This window comes from Oncorhynchus mykiss, chromosome 10 (genome assembly GCF_013265735.2).
Source record: "Oncorhynchus mykiss isolate Arlee chromosome 10, USDA_OmykA_1.1, whole genome shotgun sequence".
Classification (NCBI taxonomy): domain Eukaryota; kingdom Metazoa; phylum Chordata; class Actinopteri; order Salmoniformes; family Salmonidae; genus Oncorhynchus; species Oncorhynchus mykiss.
The window spans coordinates 36,882,060-36,898,821 of record NC_048574.1 but is presented as its reverse complement, the minus strand read 5'-3'; the positions used below and the strand labels follow the sequence as shown (position 1 = coordinate 36,898,821).

Sequence of the window (16,762 nt, the reverse complement as noted above, 5' to 3'; positions counted from 1 at the left end):
CATTGTAGGGAGGTCATACAGGCACGTGGATGCCACACACACTACTGAGCCTCATTTTGACTTGTTTTAAGGACATTACATCAAAGTTGGATCAGCCTGTAGTGTGGTTTTCCACTTTCATTTTGAGTGTGACTCCAAATCCATACCTCCATGGGTTGATAAATTTGATTTCCATTAATAATTTGTGTGATTTTGTTGTCAGCACATTCAACTATGTAAAGAAAAAAGTATTTAATAAGAATATTTCATTCATTCAGATCTAGGATGTGTTATTTTAATGTTCCCTTTATTTTTTTGAGCAGTGTATTTCCCTGGCGAATGGAACCCTGACTGAATGGAAGCTGATAACTATGATTTTTTTTACTCAGCTGGTCTTGGCTCCAATATCTGACACCGAGACAAGACCTAGACACTCAATATGTGGTCTAGAGACCAGACTCCAGTACTACAACACTGCTCCAGACAGAAGACCTTTCACCCTCCTCTGTCTTGGAACATTGAAGTGTCTCGTTAAACACACTTACTGGAAGAAAAAAACACACTTACTGGAATCATTTGGGAGCTCTTATGAGTTTTTTTTTGCCAGTTTCCCCTGTACCTTTTATCACAATAACAAAATAATTCCACCTCTCTTTTGGTTCTAATCCTTTGACACAACATACACATGATTTTAAGAAGGGGCACATACGGAGGGGAGAGAAAGGGGTTTCCATCTGCAGGGGAGTCTGCCGTCCCGGGTCTTACACAACAGCCTTGGAGCTCGTGGCATAGACCTCTACTTGGATGTTTCACATGTGGATTTAATTATTCTAAAGTGGTGTAGGATCTGCTGGTATATCCTCATCATGACTCAGCATCACCAGATGTAAACAGTATAGGCCTACTTCCACACCTTAACTTATTTCACCTGGTCAGCTAGTTGTTAAAAAAGAGACCGCCTCAGATGTACAAGTACACCCCCTAGACAGGATGCTTGTCTGTCGCAAGGCGCTAAAATAACTGGATCCTAATCTTGTCCACCAGCTGGCTCCCTCTCTGTGCTGACAATTGAGCCTGGGGACAAGGTTATGTTGCAGTCTTTGTGCTGTACTCAATATCTTTAGCATAAGTAAGAGCATTTGGCAAAATCTAATATCAATGTGAGTCAAATGTCTTGAAAAGTAGATACACGACTGACTTGAGCTAAGAAGCAAAGAATATGATTACTTCAGGAGGTCGGAATAGGATTATAGCGGTGAGTCATCTGGTATCTGTCACGCGGGACTAGGTGTGTGTGCAGTAATCAGATGCATAGAGAGAGTAACGGAGTAAAGTGCTTTACTATTGCACACCAAACTGATAAGCCCAATACAATACAGGGCGCAGGACACTATACCAGACAACCCAAAACCACAGGGTGTCCAGTATAGAAAATAAAATACACTATGCCCTAATATGTACACATGTAACAAAAGACAATCCCTCACAAAACAAGGGCGGGTCAAACTACTACATATAGGGAAGCTAATTAAACCAAAATACACACAGGTGAAACTAATAAGACAAAACCAACAGACAAACGAAAAAGGGATCGGTAGCGGCTAGTAGGACGGTGACGACGACCGCCGAGCACCGCCCAAACAGGCAGAACCTGCACAGCCTATATGAACCTGCACAGCCTATATGAACCTGCACAGCCTATATGAACCTGCACAGCCTATATGAACCTGCACAGCCTATATGAACCTGCACAGCCTATATGAACCTGCACAGCCTATATGAACCTGCACAGCCTATATAAACCTGCACAGCCTAAATGAACCTGCACAGCCTATATGAACCTGCACAGCCTATATAAACCTGCACAGCCTAAATGAACCTGCACAGCCTATATGAACCTGCACAGCCTATATAAACCTGCACAGCCTAAATTAACCTGCACAACCTATATGAACCTGCACATCACACTGTTTGTTGCTGGTTTATATTAATCAATTTAATATTTAATTCAATATTATGCAATTAACCCACCATGGCATGTATTGTTGGTAGATGTGTGGAAGGCAATTGAATGAGTTTACCTCATAAATCTAATTGTGCCAATGGCAATATTTCATATTCATAAATGTAAATTCACTAATAAAAAAACACTCTTCCGTGTTTTCTATAAGGAATTCGAGCAGTACATTAAGGCCATTCAACATTCTTCTAATAAGAAAGCTGTTAAAACAATCAATATGTGTGTTTCTTTTAAGGTCTTTGTATAATCTGTAATTTGTTGTACCCCCTAGTATATGTTATCATTGTCTATTTGTGTACAGACTATTCTACATTACTTTAAAAAAATTGAATGAGCCAATCACAAGCAGCTATGTGAATTTGAGAACAGCTGGTGTTATCAATGGGCGAGTTGGTTCTACATCACCCAGTGCCCGGACGAGGTGTAGTGTGGTCATTTTAGACCATTCCATTGGTCCGAAAGTGAAAACTCCACCCTACCGGGGCACCAGGTAATGCAAGACGAACTCGTCCATTAGTCCAAATTGTGCATGGAAAGTGTTTACTTCAAACGGAAAACGTTTAGCAACAAAAACAATATTTTTTTATTGGACAAATTCAGGTAGATCCCTCCCCGTTTCGTGCTTCCGTTTGGTCCTAGTGAATACACCCCAGGGCAGTGCCAGTTCAGCTCGAATCCGCCAACCAGCTGAGAACAGACGCGGTTGCCTTCTCGTGACGTAACAGGTTTAATGGTGGTATAAAAAAAAGCTGCATTTTTTTTTTCTCACCGCTTTCTGCTAACTCGTCTCGAGGTTTCATCGTACGTGTTATCACAGAGGCATCAACCCAAAGGATTTGACATCGTTTTTTCCTGATTTAACTTTTCGTTATTTTATACACGGTAAACTTTTAATATTGTTATAGCCCTGTCTATAGTTGATGTTACTGGTTATGCTTTGATAGCGTGTTTATTTTCTTGTATCCTTGTTGGTGTAGGCTACAGATTTGAACTAAACCGGTTTTGTCTTGTTTTTCAGAATTTGTAGTATGTTTTTTGGATACATCGTTTTTGAACGTTTTTCTATGGAAGAACAAGGCAACCAAATCATAATTGAAAGTAATTTTGACCAGAGGGACTCCTTTAGAGAATCCTGATCTCTGCCGTCACCGTCCTGGGTCACTTGCGTAAAGGTAAAGTAGGCCACATGGTTTATAAAATAAAATGTAAAAGTTGGATAAAGCTTTCGCCTGATCTAGGTATAATAATGCATAGCTTAATTTTATAAAGTAAATATTAAGTTCCAATGTCTTCAACATGAATATACGTATAACTAAACATTAATATAGGCTTGTCTGTTATTTAGAATTTGTGGCGTTCATGCGTTTGGTTTCACGATCACTACATCGCATCGCTACAGGCAGTGTTTCCTGAATACTCACTATCTGATTCAGTATCGTGTAAACGAGGTACAGCGCTTCCTTTGTTGTCTCGAGTCATTTGCTTAGTAGAGCGCTACTGACATGGCAACAGGCAGCTCCGCCAATGGGGATGTCTCATGGCAGTTTTGCAAATTGAGTAGGCCAGTAAGTGATGTCTGAAACAACTGCTTGCCTACAGTGAACTAAGCCCCTCCATTTTCCACTTGCTTGGACCCCTTGGGGACAGTAGGCTACGTCCATGCCTGCACGAATTTGACTGGTTCCAGGTGTAAGTGGTCACTTGGGGCATCTGCTAAATGACAAATGTGTTCAATTGCAGGAAATATAGTTTTAAAACTACAAACATATCTCTGCCCCATGGGAAGATGTATAGAACTGCTGGACATTAACTTTAAAATTCACTTATTGTCACCAAAAGGCTAGAGCTGGCCCTGGCTACCATAGTCTAATCTGAGTTGTTGTGCCAACAATCAATTGTGACATGGAAATATGTCAGTGAAATTATGAATATTGCCATATATTTGTACAATTGTTAATACACATGTGTTGGCCTTCTCCCTTTTCAGAATTGGGTAGAGTTCCCTTTGTCTTCACCTCATCAGTCTTCTTAAATTTTCACATTCCATTTATCTGGATAAAATGGTTGGATTCAGACCTGCTGATGTGCCCCCAACCGCTGCTGTGAAGTTTATCGGTGCTGGAACAGCGGCCTGCATTGCTGACCTATTCACCTTTCCCCTGGACACAGCCAAAGTCCGGCTACAGGTAAACCTATGGATCATGTGTTCTTTGTTGAAATGAACTGGTGGTGTCCTGTATTCCCCACCTGGTTTTGTTCAGCAGATGGGGACCCAGGATGGTTGGAAATGGTCATTGTTTCTCCTATGAAATCTCATGTGAAAGGGCTCATTTGACTGGTCAAATGTGGTGAGCTGTCATACTAAAAGGGATACTTGACATTACTGCTGCATCAATCTTTTTACTGTCCATGGGTCTAAATTCTGAAACTGGTTTGGTCTTCAAGATAACACCTAATTTGTCACTGACCCAAAAATGGCCCCTTTCATTTTTGGTTAATTGTATTGACTTTCTTCTTCTCAACATTTAAAACTGACTTGCACCTTCTATTTCCTTCAATTTTGTCCCTCCCAACTTCCTTCCACAACTAAGCGGCCCAGGAGGTGATGGTAAAGCCCTTGGAATCTGCAGGCCCTGGATGTAGCGTCATGGACACTGCCTGGACTCTCCTGCCCCGTTTTCCAGTGTCATTCCTATGCTCCCTCCCAGTGTCTGTTTAGTCTCTCCATGTCCCTTATGTTCCACACAGATCCAGGGAGAGGAGAAAGGTGCAGCAGCTAGTCATGGCACAGCAGTGAGGTATCGGGGCGTGTTTGGTACCATCACCACCATGGTGCGTACAGAGGGGGCCAGGAGCCTCTACAGCGGGCTGGTGGCAGGGCTCCAGAGGCAGATGAGCTTTGCCTCCATCCGTATCGGCCTCTATGACTCTGTCAAGTCATTCTACACCAAAGGCTCAGACCGTGAGTAGGCTACACATCGCACACTGTGAACATGGACCCTTTTCAAGTGATACTCATTCTCTTGAAAGTGGAACTCCCACTGTTCTAACTGCCCTTTTCTCTCTCCAGATGTAGGGATTGGCAGTCGCCTGCTGGCGGGCTGTACAACTGGAGCCATGGCAGTCGCATTAGCCCAACCCACAGATGTGGTGAAAGTCCGCTTCCAGGCACAGGCTAGTTCCTCTGGGCCAAACCGACGTTACCATGGTACCATGCAGGCCTACAAGACCATCGCCAAGGAAGAGGGCATGCGTGGTCTGTGGAGAGGTGGGTGTTTGCTTGATCACATGGATAATTTGTGCCTTTTGTCCAATGTTTTGGTCAGCAGTATTGCTAACATTTCCATCCCCACCTTGCAGGTACTGGCCCAAACATTGCCCGCAATGCTATTGTGAACTGCACTGAGCTGGTTACATATGACCTCATCAAGGACGCTCTTCTTAAAAACACATCCCTGACTGGTGAGCCATTGCCTTGCCATAAATTGTGTAAAATGACATACTTAAACTCTTAAACTTCTGTCTGTTATTGTGATGTCTCTCCTTAACCCTTTTCATTTGGCCTACAGATGACCTCCCCTGCCACTTCACTTCTGCATTCGGTGCAGGATTCTGCACCACTGTGATTGCCTCTCCCGTGGATGTGGTGAAGACGAGATATATGAACTCTGCCCTCGGCCAGTACAGCAGCACCCTCAACTGTGCTCATGCCATGGTGACCAAGGAGGGACCTCTTGCCTTCTACAAAGGGTAAGCCATATGTCTTAATCATAAGTGTTTTAGTTGCCTGGAGTCTCCTGGACTGGGTTATACCAGATGGATGGTTTTACAAGGCTCATACACCTTATTGATCAGTACTTTAAATATAGCTGTTGCTGCTTGCTTTGTTTTAGTCAAAGTGTTGTCTAAACCTGGTAATTACACTGAACAAAAATATAAACGCAACATGTTAAGTGTTGGTTTTATGAGCTGGGGAAAAATCCCAGAAATGTTCCATATGCACAAAGCTAGTTTCTCTCAAATTGTGCACACATTTGCTGACATCCCTGTTAGTGAGCATTTCTCCTTTGGAAAGATAATCAAGTCAAATTATATTTGTCACATGCACCGAGTACAACAAGTATTACAGTGAAATGCTTGCTTGCTTAATCCATCCACCTGTGGCATATCAAGAAGCGGATTAAACGGCGTGATCGTTACACCTTGTGCTGGGGACAATAAAAGGCCACTTTAAAATGTGCAGTTCGTCACAATGCCACAGATGTCAAGTTGTGGGAGTGCGCAATTGGCATGCTGACTGAAGGAATGGCCACAGCTGTGAGGGGTGGGGGGGGCTCACCAGTGGGTTGACCTATGCCCTCCAAGGGCCACACATGGCTACATACCTGCCCAGTCATGTGAAATCTATAGATTATGGCCTAATTCATGTGTTTTAATTGACCCATATCCTTATATGAACTGTAACTCAGTAAATTCCTTAATTGTTGCATGTTGTGTTTTATTTTTGTTCGGTATAGTTTCTTTCCCCCTCTGGTTTATTGAAGCATTTGCCTTGATCTAAGCTGTCTCAATTTGCTCCCTACAGGTTCATGCCCTCTTTCCTCCGACTGGGCTCGTGGAACGTGGTGATGTTCGTTACATATGAGCAGCTGAAACGTGCCATGATGGCAGCCCGCTAAAACTGTGGCACTCCTCTGTAGACCTGGCTTATTGGCTGCAGTGGATGGTGATGCGGTGTTGCTTTTATTCCATTAACTATCTTTTGTGGCCCTTGTCGTTTCCATTTTAAACCACTTTTCACTCACCTTTCACTGAAGTGTATTCCTGAAACTGAAGATAACTTTCGACAATAAAATGTATACCTAATTATGACTTGTCTTTTTTGCAAATAACTTATTCATAGGAATCTTACCTATACTTGCTGGCAAGGAACACAATTCTAAATGTGGGGTCAAAGGAAGGAGATTTCCAATCGGGTTTAAAATCTGACTTCATATTATGGCTGTAAATTCAGAAAGCTAGTGCTTGGTTGATCAGGTGTTTCTTGTCAGAGGAAAGTATCAAACTGGATGTCTCCTCTCTGGGAAGGATCCTGTGATAGGCATAGCTTCTCTAGACACCACTTTGCTGTATTTTGAGCTGGGTTGGGTGGGGAAATGAAACTTTTAGCTTGGTCTCATGACAAGTGATTGAAAATCTGATGTACCGGGATGTTCCATTTCTCAGAACGGCATGCACTGTCAGTGTTCTTAACCTTTTACTGGCACTTTCTTTTGTGAATGAGGAATTTCATGCGACATCTTACTACCATTAGTGAGGAATACCTTCAATGTCAAATCATCTAAGATTTGTTTAACAAATGACTAGTGGACACCCCCCCCCCCCCCCCCCCCCCCCTGAAGTATATGGGCGAAATCCGTTTTAGTGGAACATGCACTCGGTACAAGTCTGACCCAGGAGGGGCAAGTGCAGTCTCACCTTCACCAGAGATCTGGGCCATATAGACCAGATCATCGTGTTGCCTTGCAAACCGGGGATGACGCTTCTGACGCACAATGGAAAGGAGGATACCAAGTCAACTGAAATGTAGAGTTTATTTTATTTTTTACAGGGACAGTGCACATTAATCAACATTTCAGTGAAAGTACCAGTTTTAGCCAGCCGGCTAATTTTCAACCGCAGTAGGTAAATGTGTCTTCCACATTTAACCCAACCCCTCTAATGAATACTGTTGGGTGCATGGGGGAAACAGCCAGATCAAAGAAAAAGGACTCATGCCAAATCTTTTCAGTCTCCTGAGGTTTTGTCGTGCCCTCTTCATGACTGTCTTGGTGTGCTTGGACCATGTTGTTTTGTTGGTGATGTGGACCCCAAGCATACTTCCAAATTTGTTGCAAAATGGCTTAAGGACAAAGTCAAGGTATTGGAGTGGCCATCAAAGCCCTAACCTCCATCCCATAGAACATTTGTGGGCAGAACTGAAAGTGTGTGCAAGGAAGCCTACAAACCTGACTCAGTTACACTAGCTGTCAGGAGGAATGGGCCAAAATTCACCCAACTTATTGTGGGAAGCTTGTGGAAGGCACCCCAAACGTTTGATCCAAGTTAAACAATTTAAAGGCAATGCTACAAAATACTAATTGAGTGTATGTAAACTTCTGACCCACTGGGAATGTGATGAAAGAAATAGAAGCTGAAATAAAGAATTCTCTCTACAATTATTCTGACATTTCACATTCTTAAAATAAAAGGATGATCCTAACTGACCTAAGACTGAATTTTTACTAGGATTAAATGTCAGTAATTTTTAAAAACAGTTTAAATGTACAGTATTTGGCTAAGGTGTTTGTAAACTTGACTTCAACGGCACATCAAAATCGGGAACGTAAACACCTCCTCTGTGCCCGCTCTGGGCCCTTTGATCCATCTCTGAAAAGCGGTAAAAAAAAAGCATAACTTCTACCAGTGTAATTGTCAACCAGTTTCCCTATATCACTGACATCTGGCCAATCTTTATTTTTCTCTTTGACAGATCAACAACAGGATCTGGGAGTAACCATGGAGGAACATCCCCTATCACCACAGAAGGGCCAACCTCCAACTCCCTCAAACCACTCATCACCAAGCTTTCCAACTATTCAACCAAAACCACTGCCTTGTCTACTAGTATATTCCCAAAAGTCATCCAGAACAGTAGCAGTGGGATGCTCAACCTCACAGCCTTTCAACCTAACTCAATAAGCTAATGACAATTTTTTAATGCCGTGATTCCGAAGACATCTCATATTGATTTAAATGCCCCAATACGTATCCTTAAAGTTATATACAGGATTCTGTCCAGCTTCTGAAGCCAAGTCTTGCCCGCCGTTCCATAAACTATACACCCGTAATCAATTGTTGTCCTGATCAGAGCTCTATAAGTATCCATCAATGATTATCTGTCAGCACCCCATTCATAACCAGAGACCGAGAGCATAAGATTCATCACATTCTTACACTTTGTTTCAACATTTATGACATCTTTTCATGTACAGTACCAGTCAAAAGTTTGGACACACCTAATCATTCAAGGGCTTTTCTTTATTTTTACAATTTTCTACATTGTAGAATAATAGTGAAGCCATCAAAACTATGAGAACTCATATGGAATCCTGTAGTAACCAAAAACAAAAAAGTGTTAAACAAATCCAAATATTTTTTATAATGTTGATTCTTCAAAGTAACCACAGTTTGCCTTGATGAGAGCTTTGCACACTCTTGGCATTCTCTCAACCAGCTTCACCTGGAATGCTTTTCCAACAGTCTTGAAGGAGTTCCCACATGCTGAGCACGTGTTGGCTGCTTTTCCATCACTCTGTGGTCCAACTCATCCCAAACCATCTCAATTGGGTTGGGGCCGGGTGATTGTGGAGGCCAGGTCATCTGACGGTATGTATGGGGCTTTGGAGACAAAACGGATGGCACTGTGATTGACTGCATCCAGTATGTTGAGTAGAGTGTTGGGGGCTATTTTATAGATGACATCACCGAAGTCGAGGATCGATAGGATGGTCAGTTTTACGAGGTACGTTTGGCAGCATGAGTGAAGGATGCTTTGTTGAGATATCTGCCGCATTAGTAAAGATGTGATCTATACATGTTGATTATTTAATTCCTGTGCTGTTTGTTACTACCCTGGTAGGTTGACTGACAACCTGATCCAGGTTGCAGGCACTGGTTACAGTTTGAAGTTGTTTCCTGTGTGGGCAGCTTGATGATAGCCAGTCAATATTTAAATCACCCAGAAAATATACTTCTTTGTTGATATCACATTGTCATGATGTTGCCCTCTTTGGGTACAGCAAGCCCCATCCCCCTCTCCCTGCCTCCCCCTCACCTCCTTCAACTAAACTGCTGTGGTCAGAGAGAGGTCGTAAATTCACGAGGAATTATAGGGAGAGAGTGAAGTTTCATAGAGAACAAATTAATTTCTTCCACCTCACAGAACTTGAGGTCCGAAGAACGTTCACGTTCTGTAGAAGGTATAAAAGATCGGTGAAGAATCCAGCTACGAACTGGTCCGTTTGTTACAACTTGGGGAAGCTCATGGGAGACGATGTGATCACATTACCGTAATGCTGTTTATATAATAGCCTCAGATATGAGGTTTACCTCTAATTGTTGTATAAAATGAATGAGTGAGTATGATACTGTTTGTAAAATTGTGTAATGTGATTTTGGACTGTTTAATGAAGGAAACTCCAATTCCCTTTTGAGTTGAACTAAATCAGAGGACCGCCCATGAGCCCAGTTAGGGTCAGGAATCCTGGGACAGCCCCTTTTCTGCAATTCTGAATAAAACCCAAATTTTGAGAAATTGTCAGTAGACCATGTTTCTCTCAATCACGGGAGTATCTGTTCCTGGTTCTAAATTTCTTGAATGGGGCATGCTTATTTAAGATGGTGAGGAAGGCATGTTTTGTAAATAATCAGGCATCCTCTACTGACGGGATGAGGTCAATTTCCTTCCAGGATACCCCGGCCAGGTTGATTAGAAAGGCCTGCTCGCTGAAGTGTTTCAGGGAGCGTTTGACAGTGATGAGTGGAGGTCATTTGACCGCTGACCCACTACGGATGCAGGCGATGAGGCAGTGATCGCTGAGATCTTGGTTGAAAACAGCAGAGGTGTATTTAGAGGGCAAGTTGGTTAGGATGATATCTATGAGGGTGCCCGTGTTTATGCCTTTGGGGTGGTACCTGGTGGGTTCATTGATAATTTGTGTGAGATTGAGGGCATCAAGCTTAGATTGTAGGATGGCTGGGGTGTTAAGCATGTTCCAGTTTAGGTCGCCTAGCAGCACGAGCTCTGAAGATAGATGGGGGGCAATCAGTTCACATATGGTGTCCAGAGCACAGCTGGGGGCAGAGGGTGGTCTATAGTAGGTGGCAACAGTGAGAGACTTGTTTTTAGAGAGGTGGATTTTTAAAAGTAGAAGTTCAAATTGTTTGGGTACGAACCTGGATAGTAGGACAGAACTCTGCAGGCTATCTTTACAGTAGATTGTAAATACACATTTAGATTTGTGAAAAGCCATCCACAACAACCACAATCCGTAAGGCGCAAATAGCTAAATGAGAGACCAGCAGTGTGATTCACATCAATGCGCTATGTAGATATCAATTATACGTGATATCCATATCGCCGTAGACTACACTGCTGTCATCCTTACCTCCAAGCCTTTATTCAAGTTGGATAATCTATTGATGCCGACAGCAGTCGCACCATTGGAAAATATAGCTTGGACTGTAGCCTACAAAACCCATTCCTGCTCTTTTCCCGCGATCCATCAAACACTTTTGATGTGTCATCATAGTGGTCTCTGATTTGTGGTCAGACTCGCGTTTTTCAATGCTAATTTGAATGTCATTGAGAAAACAGAGAAGTGTCAAAGATTTTTTTCGCACACATACTTTCTGAATTTAAAAGTTATCCTCGAAGAAATCATCTAGTTTTTCAAAAGTATCTCTAATCTGATTATAATATTTTAGCTGGTAATGTAACAGATTACAGTTACCGTTTTTGTAATCGCTTACATGTAACGGATTACATGTCATCTGTTACTCCCTAACCATGCTCCTAATTCAGTGTGCACTTCTTGAACAGAGTCCCCCTGCTCCTGATGGGCGTTGCTTCTAACCATTATTTCTGTGTTCAGAGAGTGCCACCCTGTGGTCATTTAGTGGTAGTTACGTGTTATACATTCTCTGTATGAAAACCTATTACTAGTAAGAGTGAGAATTCTGCAGGATAAAATAAGATTTTAAACAATGACTGCATGCAAAGGTTCAGTATTGATATGCATCGTGGTAGTGGTATGTCACTATTGTCAATTGTCTGGGCAATAAACAGCTCCATAAGACATTGAGGTAGAATAATATCAGGTTGTTCCTACTGTTTTCTGTGTGTGTGTGAGACATACTTATTGTTGAGCAACTACGTCAGAAAGGCAAACTCCCCCACACACCAGGCGAAATCTAATGGTGAAATCTGTGATGAACTCAAAATCGATTTTATTTTGGGCTCCCGAGTGGCACAGCGGTCTAAGGCACTGCACCTCAGTGTTAGAGGGGTCACTACAGAGTCTAGTTTGATTCCAGGCTGTATCCCAACCAGCCATGATTGGGAGGCCCACAGGGGGTGCACAATTGGTCCGGCTTTGACCAGGTTAAATAAAAAAATAACAGTGCTTGATTTATGCTGTTAAAGGTCATTTCCGATTGAACTGACATCATGCAGCAGTTACTGCGAATGCAGTCTTCACAGAGCAGGATCAGTGCCTTTAAATTTCAATCACGCTGTAAAGCTATATTTGCGCAATGTGGATTGAATAGACCCCTTAGTAGGCTAGTCTAGATTTACTCTTAAAATACTTCAGTGGGTACTTCAAACCTTACAGCTGCCTAATGGACCCTATTCCAACTAAACTACTGAAAGAGCTACTTCCTGTGTTTGGCCCTCCTATGTTGAACATAATAAATGGCCAAATCTTGACCCGAGAAATGTAAAAACTATTGGCCTATATCGAATCTCCCATTCCTCTCAACATTTTCAGAAAAAGCTGTTGTGCAGCATCTCACTGCCTTCCTGGAGACAAAACATGTATATTTAAACTCAGACAAAACAGATATGCTAGTTCTACGTCCCAATAAACAAAGAGATCTGCTGTTTGATCTGACAATTAATCTTGATGGTTGTACAGTCGTCTCAAATATAACTGTGAAGGACCTCAGCGTTACTCTGGACCCTGATCTCTCTTTTGACAAATATATCAAGAATATTTCAAGGGCAGCTTTTTTTTCATCTTTGTAACGTTGCAGAAATGGAGAAAAACGTTTTTAACAAAAAAATAATCAGAAAAGCTAATCCATGCTTTCGTCACTTCTAGATTTGTGAGGACAGACACTGGGAGACGAGAAGCAAGTACAGGGAGTAAATATTGAATAAATAACGGACATGAAATAAAACAAGGACAGCATCTGGACAGGGGAAACAAAACAACATTAATGCAGACACGGGTAAGAAACTGAGGAAGTGACAGATGTACGGAGCGGGAGCCGGCATGATAAGATTAGACTACTGTAATGCTCTACTCTCAGGGTACCCAGATAAAGCACTAAATAAACTTCAGTTAGTGCTAAATACGGCTGCTAGAATCTTGACTAGAACCCAAACATTTGATCATATTACTCCAGTGCTGGCCTCTCTACACTGGCTTCCTGTTAAGGCTAGGGCTGATTTCAAGGTTTTACTGCTAACGTACAAAGCATGACATGGACTTGCTCCTACCTATCTCTCTGATTTGGTCCTGTGGTACATACCTACACGTACGCTACGGTCACAAGACATAGGCCTCCTTATTGTACCTAGAATTTCTAAGCAAACAGCTGGAAGCAGGGCTTTCTCCTATAGAGCAACATTTTTGTGGAATGGTCTACCTATCCACGTGAGAGATGCAGACTTGGTACTATACTTTACTCAGTACTTTACTGAAGACTCATCTCTTCAGTAGGTCCTACGATTGAGTGTAGTCTGGCCTAGGGGTGCGAAGGTGAATGGCAAGGCACTGGAATGACAAACCGCCCTTGCTGTCTCTGCCTGGCCGGCTCCCCTCACTCCAATGGGATTCTCTGCCTCTGACCCAATTACGGGGGCTGGCTTACTAGTGCTCTTCCATGCCGTCCCTATGAGGGTTGTGTCGGGTTGTGCCAGGTTTTTTGTGCTATACTCGACTTTAGTGGGTTGAGTCACTGACGTGATCTTCCTGTCCGGTTTTGCGCCCCCTCGGGCTCGTACAGTGGAGGAGATCTTTGTGGGCTATACTCAGCCTTGTCTCAGGGTAGTAAGTTGGTGGTCTGTTGATATCCCTCTAGTGGTGTGGGGGCTGTGATTTTGCAAAGTGGGTGGAGTTATATTCTGCCTGGTTGGCCCTGTCCGGGGGTATCGTCGGACTGGGTCACAGTGCCCCCCCCGTCTCAGCCTCCAGTATGCTGCAACAGCCTGTGTGTCGGGGGGGCTAGGGTCAGTCTGTCCTATCTGGTGAAATTCTCCTGTCTTTTCTGGTGTCCTATGTGAACCTAAGTATCCTCTCTCCCTCTCTCCTGGAGGACCAAAGCCCTAGGACCATGCTCCAGGACTACCTGGCCTGATGACTACTGGCTGTCCCCAGTCCACCTGGTTGTGCTGCTACTCCAGTTTAAACTGTTCTGTCTAAAGCTATGGAACCCTGACCTGTTCACCGGATGTCCTATCTTGTCTCGGACCTGCTGAATCTGGTCTCTCTCTCTCTCCCATCACCTGTTGTCTCGACCTCTGAATGCTTGGCTATGTAAAGCCAACTGACATTTACTTCTGAGGTGCTGACCTGTTGCACCCACTACAACCACTGTGATCATTATTTGACCCTTCTGGTTATCTATGAACGTTTGAACATCTTGAATAACGATCTGGACTCAATAGCCATGTACTCTGATAATCTCCACCCGGCACAGCCAGAAGAGGACTGGCAACCCCTCAGAGCCTGGTTCCTCTCTAGGTTTCTTACTAGGTTCCTGCCTTTCTAGGGAGTTTTTCCAGGCCACAGCGCTTCTATATCTGCATTGCTTGCTGTTTGGGGTTTTAGGCTGGGTTTCTGTATGAGCACTTTTGACATCCACTGATGTAAAAGGGCTTTATAAATACATTTGATTGATGGAATTAACATACAGCATTGACACACACACACACTTACCCCACCAGCTATGTGTGAAGTTTTATATGTATGCAGTTCTGTCCTTGATCTGTTCTTGTCTATTAATGTTCTGTATTATGTAATGTTTTATGTTTTGTGTGGACCCCAGGATGAGTAGCTGCTGCAATCGCCACAGCTAATGGCGATCCTAATAAAATACAACAAATAAAAATACAAAAATTCCAATTGGCTGACATCACTAAAGTTTACAGCCCTAGACAATAAAGCCTTTAAGTCTGGGAAAACTCCAAGGCTGGATGACTAGTTGAGGTAAACCAAACCTTTTTTGATATACTAATAGGACCATTGTTAGCATGTTTTAACCACTCCTATGTAAGAAGTAGATTATCAGACACTCAACAAGAAGGTCTGATTTCATTATTAATGAAACTGGATATAAGTGGTAAATATAAAGATCCAGTCCATAAAAAATTGGAGGCCTCTTACACTTCAGTGTTGTGATTCAAAAATTCTAGCAAAATGTATAGCGCATAGAATTAAAAAAAGGTATTGTCGGACATTATTCATTCTAATCAGACAGGTTTTTTACATGGACGATACATTGGAGATAATATAAGGTAAGTACTGGAAACAATAGAACACAATGAAAAATCTGGGAAAACAAGCCTGCTATTCCTAGCTGTCTTTGAAAAGGCTTTTGATAAAGTACGACTGGAGTTTATATACAGTTGAAATCATAAGTTTACATACACTTAGGTTGGAGTCATTAAAATGTGTTTATCAACCACTTCACACATTTCTTGTGACCAACTATAGTTTTGGCAAGTCGGTTAGGACATCTACTTTGTACATGACAGGTCATTTTTCCAACAATTGTTTACAGACATATTATTTCACTTATAATTCACAATTCCAGTGAGTCAGAAGTTTACATACACTAAGTTGACTGTGCCTTTAATCAGCTTGGAAAATTCCAGAAAATGATGTCATGGCTTAAGAAGCTTCTATTAGGCTAATTGACATAATTTGAGTCAATTGGAGGTGTACCTGTGGATGTATTTCAAGGCCTACCTTCAAACTCAGTGCCTCTTTGCTTGAAATGGGAAAATCAAAAGAAATCAGCCAAGACATCAGAAAAATAATTGTAGACCACAAGTCTGGTTCATCCTTGGGAGCAATTTCCAAATGCTTGGAGGTACCACGTTCATCTGTACAAACAATAGTATGCAAGTATAAACACCATGGGACCACGCAGCCGTCATACCGCTCAGGAAGGAGAGGCATTCTGTCTCCTAGAGATGAATGTAATTTGGTGCTAAAAGTGCAAATCAATCACAGAACAGCAAAGGACCTTGTGAAGAGGTTGGAGGAAACGGGTACAAAGGTATCTATATCCACAGTAAAACTAGTCCTATATCAACATAACCTGAAAGGCCACTCAGCAAGGAAGAAGCCACTGCTCCAAAACCACCATAAAAAAGCCAGACTACGGTTTGCAACTGCACATGGGGACAAAGATCGTACATTTTGGAGAAATATCCTCTGGTCTGATGAAACAAAAATAGAACTGTTTGCCCATAATGACCATCATTATGCTTGGAGGAAGGCTACCCAAAACGTTTGACCCAAGTTAAACAATTTAAGGGCAATGCTACCAAATACTAATTGAGTGTATGTAAACTTCTGACCCACTGGGAATGTGATGAAAGAAATAAAAGCTGAAATAAATCATTCTCTCTACTATTGTTCTGACATTTCACATTCTGAAAATAAAGTGGTGATCCTAACTGACCTAAGACAGGGAATGTTTACTAGGATTAAATGTCAGGAATTGTGAAAAACTGAGTTCAAATGCATTTGGATAAGGTGTATGTAAACGTCAGACTTCAACTGTATAAATGCCAGGAACATTTCAATTTTGGAGAATCTCATGAAATGGGTTAAAATCATGTATAGTACTGTAAACTTTGATGTAAATAATGTCTACTTCTCAAAAAGTTTTAAACTGTCAAGAGTAAAACAAGCTTGTCCACTA

At 42.2% G+C, this 16,762-nt stretch overlaps 1 protein-coding gene across 2 annotated transcripts; it reads left to right on the top strand.

Annotated features, from left to right (window-relative positions):
- The first annotated feature begins 2,647 nt into the window (after positions 1-2,647).
- On the top strand, positions 2,648-6,871 carry ucp2a (uncoupling protein 2A). 2 transcript variants are annotated; one of them, XM_036989321.1, is made up of 8 exons: positions 2,648-2,881; positions 3,018-3,171; positions 3,987-4,185; positions 4,591-4,961; positions 5,070-5,267; positions 5,360-5,461; positions 5,569-5,749; positions 6,585-6,871. In XM_036989321.1, exons 4-8 carry the CDS (start codon positions 4,694-4,696, stop codon positions 6,676-6,678), a joined length of 843 nt encoding a protein of 280 aa, XP_036845216.1. In that variant the 5' UTR covers positions 2,648-2,881; positions 3,018-3,171; positions 3,987-4,185; positions 4,591-4,693; the 3' UTR covers positions 6,679-6,871.
- Positions 6,872-16,762: the final 9,891 nt, after the last annotated feature.